The sequence below is a fragment of the Manihot esculenta genome, chromosome 18 (assembly GCF_001659605.2).
Source record: "Manihot esculenta cultivar AM560-2 chromosome 18, M.esculenta_v8, whole genome shotgun sequence".
NCBI classification, from domain to species: domain Eukaryota; kingdom Viridiplantae; phylum Streptophyta; class Magnoliopsida; order Malpighiales; family Euphorbiaceae; genus Manihot; species Manihot esculenta.
Window position 1 is genome coordinate 21,497,719 of NC_035178.2, and position 9,999 is coordinate 21,507,717.

Sequence of the window (9,999 nt, forward strand, 5' to 3'; positions counted from 1 at the left end):
TTTAACTTTAGGGGGCCGAAAGTGGGAAAATCTTCCTTAGCCTTTTCTCTTAAAAACTCATTTCCTTTTCAAATCAAAAACTTAAAACATATCAAAACATTTTAGAAAACCTTCACTCTACCCTTCAGGGAAACTCTGCCATTCAAAATTCCACCGCACGGTAGGAACTCCGATGTCTGAACTAGCCGGGTATTACAATCTTCCCCCCTTACAAAACATTCGTCCTCGAATGTTAAAAACAAACAGATAAGCAAGTAAAGCCTATCACTTCTCTCTAAAGAGAGAATCTATAGCTCTATTCTCCTGATCTGAGGTTATACTCATAATCTTTTTCTGAACTCCACAGCTTTCGCTGCGCTACTCTGATCCTTATTCTTCTTTTCTTTCTCTTAACTAAACTAATCTCTTTGTGAAAACTCTCACTTTTAATTCTTAACAGATACAAATCTGTAATGATACTAATCCGTAATCACACTGGAATCACAACCAGTTTCCACTAACAGTTCCAATAGATCATCAATCTTTTCTACCAATCTGTATTACCAACCTTGTAATACTGATCCTTGCCCGCCTTTCTTCTTCTTTACTAAACTGACTTAAGCTCTAACTCTCAACAGGTATTGCTCCAATCTGTACTCTGATCATACCAATCTGTAATCCAATCTTCTTTGATTAGAACAGTTCGTAGATCAATCAATCCTATCTAGGAACACCTGTAATTGCTTAGTAGTGACCCTGTTAACTGTAAACAGTTATAACAAAATCTCAAGAGTCTATCCTTCGTTTTCCACAACAACACTGGAATCTTCCAGGGTGAGGTACTAAGTCAGATACACCCTTTATCCACTAAGCTCTCTTATACTTTTCTGACTCTTCTGAACTCTCTCTTTCTCTGCAGGTGCCATCCTGTAGGGTAGAAGGAAAGAAATGATTCTGCGGCCAGATATCATTCTCATTCCAACCTCTACTTCTCTAACAGATGGTAAACCTGACAGATCATCTGGGAAACATCTAGAACTCTCTCTCTAGTAAAGGGTACTGAGGCTGATTCCCTGTCCTGACAAACTTGCTCACAAGAGTTAGAACCCTCTGACAACTTTTCCTGTATAACGATGAGCCTGCGGGACTGATATCAACTTCTAGGCATCTATACTGTACTCTATTCCTCTATACTCTGTCCTTTTTAAGGACTAACTATTGATCCATCCTGAGCTCTAAACTCTCCTACCTTGTCTCTGCGGACACAGGTAGTACTATGAGTAGCTAGCCAATCCGCCCTAGGTTGACATCATCAGTCACCCCTAGAACCATAAGGTCAGCTGGATCGCATCGCCTACTCTGTATAAACTCTGAACTAAACTGACTGACTCTGCATCAGATGGATCATATTCAGGTCTACTGACCCTGAGAAAAACACTCTAAGCCCAGAAGTCATCAAATCCACTCTATCAATGGCTCATAAACAATAAGGAAAGTGAAACACTGGGTCCAAAACAAACAGCATACACATCTGAACACTTCCAAGTGAACGCATCTGACGTCACCATGTATGATGTGTTTGCCTCCTACTGAGTCAGGGTGCAGATCCAAGCTAAAGCTAATGGAACTTCCCTCGGGAATTTACTGAAGAAAAGGCTCTCCCTTCTTCCTCAGCCTCACCACCATCTAATCCCAGACTAACTCGAGTCTCTTTATGAACTTACCTTCCTTTTCTTTTCCTCTTACTCTGACCCATCTTATCCTTCTACTTATTCATACTTACTGTTACTCTTTTTACTTCTTGTTCTATTTTCTGCCTTATTTACTCTTATTCTGCTTGAGAAATCAATTCTCACTATGCCTAGGTTTATGAAAACCTGAGATCCATAGCATCACATTAATGCACATCAGCATGCAAAACAACTTCCTATCTTAGTGGACATGATTATACTTATTGTGCTTTGCCTTACTATGACTCTAGACCAACCTCTTTCCGATGTGGGATACTCTAATCCTTGAACAAAAATGCTCAACACACCGTACTTAAGAGGCCCTATGCTCTGATACCAACTGTAACAGCCCGGAAACCGGTACCCTCTTTGTAACGGCCCAAACTGCTCGGCACTAGGATCCAGATCGGCTTAAGGCCGCCGGGACCCGTAGTAAGCCTGCTATGAACTCTGTGTACCTGTTAAAATCCCATACATGATCCGACTGGACTATTACTTTTTAAAACTGTTCTTGAAAACTACCAGACTTAACCTTTAAAACACTGTACTATAGGTCCAATCATATGAACCAAATGCTCAGACCTACTAATCTGAACTAGCCCTCAGGGCTATCTGTAATAAACCAGTGATACTTTACCAAGTAACCTCCATGCACTATGCTCTGACACATAGAACCCACCCTGTAGGGTCAGCATATCATAAGTTAACTTGGCTACCATAGAGTCACAGGAATCAAACCTGGTCTTCTCTATTGGCCTTTCTATGGATCACAGGAATCAAACCTGGTCTTTCCTCTGCACTGGTCTTTTGGGTCAAGGGAATTAAACCCTGTCTTCCCTCACAGTTATACTTCACTGGGTTTTTGAACCACAACATCTATTAAGCCTGGTTGACTCATTTCTCATCAAGAAACTTAACACAGGATACATGCATATACTCAAGGGATCAACATACACTACGATAGGCAAAAGCACATTCTTAGCTCATAAGCACACTGACTTATTACATCACTTGACAAATCTTTCTTTATATTTACATCATGTCCACACTATGCTATTACACATGCAATACTGCAATCGACACTCTGCTGCTTCTCACTTCCCAGCTACTCTGTACCTGCAACACTGGGGTTAGGGGAAAGGGATGAGCTACTAAAGCCCAGTGAGTAGAAACACTGAAAAACAGTTCATTCATACGCATTTACTATGAAAATGTATCACAACTCAAGCATCTCAATATATCTTGGATTAGACATGACCCCAAAACTCCCTCGACGGGCTATTGAAGTCGCCTTGGTCCAATCCCCACTAAGGTAGACATGACCCCAAAAATACCCTCTGTCAACACTGACCTGACACAATGACAGGAGCCGAAGCTTAGGCTATTGGAGTCGCCTGGGTCCACCTAATCTCTGATCACATAATATGCAATGCAACAACTTCGTGATTCTAATGCAAATCACCCTAATATAAATCATAGCATCCATGATGCATGAACTATGCTCATACAGTCTGTGTCTGTAGTAAAAAGAAGATTAAGTTTCGTTCTACTCACCTCTGCTCCTCTGGCAGAACTGTACTGACTCTGAAACCTCTAACACTGATGACCTCCTCGATCTCTCGGGTCCAATCCTACACAAATGGACTCGAATGAGGTGTCAAACATACTCTATCATAACTCTTAAACAATCCCCATAAACCCCTTAAAACACCTTAAAACAACCATGGAAAACATGCAAAAGAAGGCTGGACAGGGCACCTTCGGCGGCACTTTCGGCGGCCTAAAGTCCAGGACAGAGCCTAAAGTCAGGCATGTTCGGCGGCCTAACATTGGACTTTCGGGGGCCTAACCTGGGTTCATCCAGAACTCAGTTTCGTGCACAAGGACGCCTGCCATCCGAACTTCAACCCTCCAAACATGCATCCAACCTCTCCAAACACACTCTAAATACTTAATCATGCATATAGGAGTCTTAAACACATTAAAACTCCAACAAAACAACAATCATAACACATAATCAAACTTCTCCATAAACTCCTCAAAACTAACCTAAGCATGCAACTCATGCATAACCTCCTCTAATCCCTTTAAAAGCTGTTAAAAACCATTAAAAATAATCTAAAAACTTCCCTTACCTCTTGAAGACAGAAGCTAGACCACTTGAACGTTGATCTATAGATCAACTCCCCTTCAAAAGCTTCATATCACCAAAGCTCTCCACAACTAACCTAAACTTACTCAAACTCACTTTTCTTTGAAAGATTTGATGTAAAACCATGGAAGATCATTGAGAGGAAGCATGAGCAAGTTGCTGAACCAAAGGAGAGCCTAAGCACCTCCTTAGTCGGCCAAAAGCACTTTTAAAAGTGCACCACCGCTTCATGTTGGGTGGCCAAAGCTCCATGCAACACCTCACCACTTTAGGGGGCCGAACCTTAAGTTTAGGGGGCCGAACGTGGGGTACTTTCGGCAGCCGAACTTTAACTTTAGGGGGCCGAAAGTGGGAAAATCTTCCTTAGCCTTTTCTCTTAAAAACTCATTTCCTTTTCAAATCAAAAACTTAAAACATATCAAAACATTTTAGAAAACCTTCACTCTACCCTTCAGGGAAACTCTGCCATTCAAAATTCCACCGCACGGTAGGAACTCCGATGTCTGAACTAGCCGGGTATTACACTATAGTCGCGGGATCACCGACCTATTAGCCGGCGATATCCCTGATCAAGCAAACGATCACATCATCATTGGATTATCAGAAAATGCTATATTTATCTCTGTCTTCTTACAGTATTAAAGGAGAACGACCAGAGAGGCAAAGGTACGATGTTCTTTTATACTGTTCAAGTTATGAGCAATTCCTTTCTCTCGCTTTTCTCTTCAGGCTTATTGAGTTGAGCGTCGGAGTGGCTGCCGTGGGCACCCATCACCTCACGTTCTCATTCTTGCAGGTTTAACCAATAACAGCACAGCTCTATTTTCCGACTGCATCACCAAGCTAGCCCGGGTGCTCGTTGGTCAATAAGCTCAAAGTTTTGGAATAAAAAATGCACAAGCTCTATCACATCGACATATTGTCGAATCCCGTGAATATGTGCGTCGCCTATTTTGCTTTTCATTTTAGCTCACTTTGTGTCACTGCACGACATATTGAGGCGTTGAAATCTCTTCGGTGAAAAATACATTTTCTCATTAGGTTTTTTTAACGTCTTTAAATTTTTTTTTTATTGCATGCTAAGGGCAATTTTCAAAAGATTCAAGGACCGATTATGAATTTAGAAGGTACATGGAACTAATTTTATGAAAATAGAATATTCTGTGAAGCGAATAAATCTACCCGTGCTATGATTTAGGATCTACTCAAGCATCATCACTTAAAATCTCTTCAAGAAAGGAAGTCACTGTGAGTATGTGTCACGATTAATCGTTGCTCCGTTTCCTTTTCTTTAAAAGGAAACGTGACGCGGCTCATAAAAAGTGCATGCGATTTCTACTTATGTGAATTCTATTTTTTTATGCAATATTTTGGAATATTGCACGGTGCGAGACAAATGAAAATCTACTATTGGCGTTGGAGGGTGCTTGTCATGAACAAGTAAGAAATCGCTATATCAGTATGAAAGGCTTAGACGTAAAGATAAGTTTTGCTGCAAACGAATGAAAAACAAGACAATATCTACTTATAGGTTAGACGTTAGTCGGTATTTCTCTGTTATGCTTTTTATTAAAAAGCGACAAAACAATTTCCAATAATAGAACAAAAGTTACAAGTAAATAACTTCCCTCCGTTATAAAATCCGGTAACTTTAGATAATTGCTTAGATATAAAAGCTTTTGCAAACAAGGAGAAATCCATTCTAATTTGCCGCGCATTTTACGAAAGAACTTAGAAAAGAAAAGGCTTCATGAAGATGACGACCCTGGAGACGTATTTTTCCCTGACATCTTTGCTATTATTGTTTGTTTTTGCTGGTAGAGTTCAATCTGCCGTATTTGATGTGAAAAATTATGGTGGTAAAGCCGATGGCAAGTCAGATATTAGCAAGGTGTGCTGACGATTCCTAATTTTTAATTTCGCCGTGATTTTCTTATACCTCATTTTAACTGAACTTTCATCTCCCTTTTTTTTTTCCTTTTCAGGCATTATTGGGCGCGTGGAAAGAGGCTTGTTCAGCAAAGGGTTCCAACATAGTTGTAGTACCCAAAGGAACATATTCCATAGGTTTAACTGACTTAAATGGTCCATGCAAGGGAGCCATGGAGCTTCAAGTCCAAGGAACCTTATTGGCACCGATAAACCCTAGCAGTTATGCCAAGGACAGCTGGATTACTTTTGCATACATTGATCAATTCAAATTATCCGGTGGTGGAACCTTCGACGGACAAGGGCAAGTGGCTTGGAAGCAAAATAACTGCGGTCGAAATCCAAAATGCAAGAGACTTCCAGTTGTAAGTTTAATTGAATCGTATATTGTGCATGTATCATACTGCTTTGTAAGATGATTAATAACGTTTCCTTTATGTGCTTCTTGTCCCTTTAAAAACACGCCAGAGCTTGCGGTTTGACTTCATCACCAACAGCGTAGTTTAGGACGTAACATCGCTCGATAGTAAGAATTTCCATGTCAATCTTCTAGGTGGCAAAAACCTTACTTTCGATCGCTTCACGATCACTGCACCAGGAGATAGCGTCAATACAGATGGAATTCACATCGGGCATTCAAACGGGATCAACATTATTAATTCAAATATTGCCACCGGCGATGACTGCATCTCCATTGGTGGTGCCAGCGAACAAATAAGGATCACAAACGTACGATGTGGACATGGACATGGCATTAGCGTGGGAAGTTTAGGGAAGACCACTGATGAATTTGTCTCTGGAATTTTCGTAAGGAACTGCACCTTCTATGACACCGACAATGGAGTGAGAATTAAGACATGGCCGGCATTACATGGTGGCATGGCCTCTGATATGCATTTCGAGGATATTATGATGAAAAATGTCCGCAACCCTATCATTATAGATCAAATGTACTGCCCATGGAATCAGTGCAATCCAAAGGTAACGCGAAAAGAAATGAAAATGAAAGAGTCTCTTAATGCATTTTCCGTGGACAAATCTGCCCGCAACATGAAATTTCTGTAACCCTTTGCCGTTTCTGATGTTTGTTTCAGCTTCCGTCAAAAGTTAAGATCTCCAACGTCACCTTCAAGAATATTAGGGGCTCTTCAGCGACCGCAGTAGCTGTTCGACTTAATTGCAGCAGCAGTTTTCCATGCCAGAAGGTCGAGGTCGCTGACATTAACTTGACGTACGGAGGAAAGGAAGGCCCTGTAAAATCCTTGTGTGCAAATGTTAAACCCACACTTAAGGGAAATTGACTCCAACCATTTGCTAGTATTGTCAACGCTCAAACCTCGCAGCTCCTAGCCGCGATACATGGATTATCGAGGAGATGAGCATATTTCAAGTTGTAAGTTTTACCAAATAAAACGAGACACTTCAAAGTTTCCTTTTATATAGGTTACTGCGTGGGTAGACGGCCAAGATACTCGCATGTTGCTCTTTGTCTTTTTGTTTTTCCATTTTCTATTCAATCTGCTCGCTCACTCGTCGGGTTTCGCCTCGTCGTGCGGTGATTAAACTGACAACAGAAAACATGAGATTACAGTCGAAGGCAGTTTGGCCAAGTTTCGACCCTAGAAAAAATTATTCTGTCCGAATTTTCAGGCTTTTTATAGATTTTTCGTACAGTTTTGAACGTTATTTTCATCACGATAGAGTAATCGTATTAAAATTTCCACTCAAAGGCACACATTGTCCATGAGAAGAAAAGATATGCGTATTCTTTGGTGCTGAACTCAATTTGATGCTAGATTTACACAATCCACTCCCTAAAGAATTTGTTGAGTTTCGTTGCACAGTGCGGTGATGAAATCGACAAAAGAAAATTTAACACTACAGCATATCATGAACTCCTTCAGCGTAATCCAATGTAATGGATGCGATGCAACGCAACATTTTCGGCTCAAATGAGAAAAGAAACTGGGCCGCGGGAAACAAAATGCGGTTTTTTTAGAAAGGTTTGCGAAATAAGAGACTCATGAAATTAGGGCTGCTCATTTAAAACTTATTATCGGGAACCTAAGAAACTCGTTTAATAAAAACTTATTCATTTGATGGGTCGAGGTGCTGTGAGAATTTCAACACATAATAGGTCCACGTGATGCTGCACAAGGGTCGCCCAAAGAAAGGCATGAGTTGTCAACACATAATAGGTCCACGTGGCAAGATCTGATGAGTGGGTAGCGCGGCCCCACTCTAGGAAAGGAAGGCCCGCACACCTCAACACCCTGTTTATTAGCATAACTGGCCCTCCCCTGGATAAGATGAGTCTCGGCACAAAGTTATCATTATCAGGCACAGTCCCGCGTATACCCATTATGGCTATAGTCGCGGGATCACCGACCTATTAGCCGGCGATATCCCTGATCAAGCAAACGATCACATCATCATTGGATTATCAGAAAATGCTATATTTATCTCTGTCTTCTTACAGTATTAAAGGAGAACGACCAGAGAGGCAAAGGTACGATGTTCTTTTATACTGTTCAAGTTATGAGCAATTCCTTTCTCTCGCTTTTCTCTTCAGGCTTATTGAGTTGAGCGTCGGAGTGGCTGCCGTGGGCACCCATCACCTCACGTTCTCATTCTTGCAGGTTTAACCAATAACAGCACAGCTCTATTTTCCGACTGCATCACCAAGCTAGCCCGGGTGCTCGTTGGTCAATAAGCTCAAAGTTTTGGAATAAAAAATGCACAAGCTCTATCACATCGACATATTGTCGAATCCCGTGAATATGTGCGTCGCCTATTTTGCTTTTCATTTTAGCTCACTTTGTGTCACTGCACGACATATTGAGGCGTTGAAATCTCTTCGGTGAAAAATACATTTTCTCATTAGGTTTTTTTAACGTCTTTAAATTTTTTTTTTATTGCATGCTAAGGGCAATTTTCAAAAGATTCAAGGACCGATTATGAATTTAGAAGGTACATGGCACTAATTTTATGAAATAGAATATTCTGTGAAGCGAATAAATCTACCCGTGCTATGATTTAGGATCTACTCAAGCATCATCACTTAAAATCTCTTCAAGAAAGGAAGTCACTGTGAGTATGTGTCACGATTAATCGTTGCTCCGTTTCCTTTTCTTTAAAAGGAAACGTGACGCGGCTCATAAAAAGTGCATGCGATTTCTACTTATGTGAATTCTATTTTTTTTATGCAATATTTTGGAATATTGCACGGTGCGAGACAAATGAAAATCTACTATTGGCGTTGGAGGGTGCTTGTCATGAACAAGTAAGAAATCGCTATATCAGTATGAAAGGCTTAGACGTAAAGATAAGTTTTGCTGCAAACGAATGAAAAACAAGACAATATCTACTTATAGGTTAGACGTTAGTCGGTATTTCTCTGTTATGCTTTTTATTAAAAAGCGACAAAACAATTTCCAATAATAGAACAAAAGTTACAAGTAAATAACTTCCCTCCGTTATAAAATCCGGTAACTTTAGATAATTGCTTAGATATAAAAGCTTTTGCAAACAAGGAGAAATCCATTCTAATTTGCCGCGCATTTTACGAAAGAACTTAGAAAAGAAAAGGCTTCATGAAGATGACGACCCTGGAGACGTATTTTTCCCTGACATCTTTGCTATTATTGTTTGTTTTTGCTGGTAGAGTTCAATCTGCCGTATTTGATGTGAAAAATTATGGTGGTAAAGCCGATGGCAAGTCAGATATTAGCAAGGTGTGCTGACGATTCCTAATTTTTAATTTCGCCGTGATTTTCTTATACCTCATTTTAACTGAACTTTCATCTCCCTTTTTTTTTTCCTTTTCAGGCATTATTGGGCGCGTGGAAAGAGGCTTGTTCAGCAAAGGGTTCCAACATAGTTGTAGTACCCAAAGGAACATATTCCATAGGTTTAACTGACTTAAATGGTCCATGCAAGGGAGCCATGGAGCTTCAAGTCCAAGGAACCTTATTGGCACCGATAAACCCTAGCAGTTATGCCAAGGACAGCTGGATTACTTTTGCATACATTGATCAATTCAAATTATCCGGTGGTGGAACCTTCGACGGACAAGGGCAAGTGGCTTGGAAGCAAAATAACTGCGGTCGAAATCCAAAATGCAAGAGACTTCCAGTTGTAAGTTTAATTGAATCGTATATTGTGCATGTATCATACTGCTTTGTAAGATGATTAATAACGTTTCCTTTA

At 40.5% G+C, this 9,999-nt stretch overlaps 1 protein-coding gene and 1 pseudogene across 1 annotated transcript; both read left to right on the forward strand.

Annotated features, from left to right (window-relative positions):
• Window positions 1-5,617: 5,617 nt before the first annotated feature.
• On the forward strand, window positions 5,618-6,855 carry LOC122722423 (polygalacturonase-like). The gene is made up of 3 exons (XM_043953122.1): window positions 5,618-5,752; window positions 5,847-6,155; window positions 6,298-6,855. Exons 1-3 carry the CDS (start codon window positions 5,618-5,620, stop codon window positions 6,853-6,855), a joined length of 1,002 nt encoding a protein of 333 aa, XP_043809057.1.
• A 1,887-nt stretch (window positions 6,856-8,742) lies between these two features.
• The window catches only part of LOC122722424, a 5,397-nt pseudogene continuing 4,140 nt past the window's right edge, over window positions 8,743-9,999 (forward strand).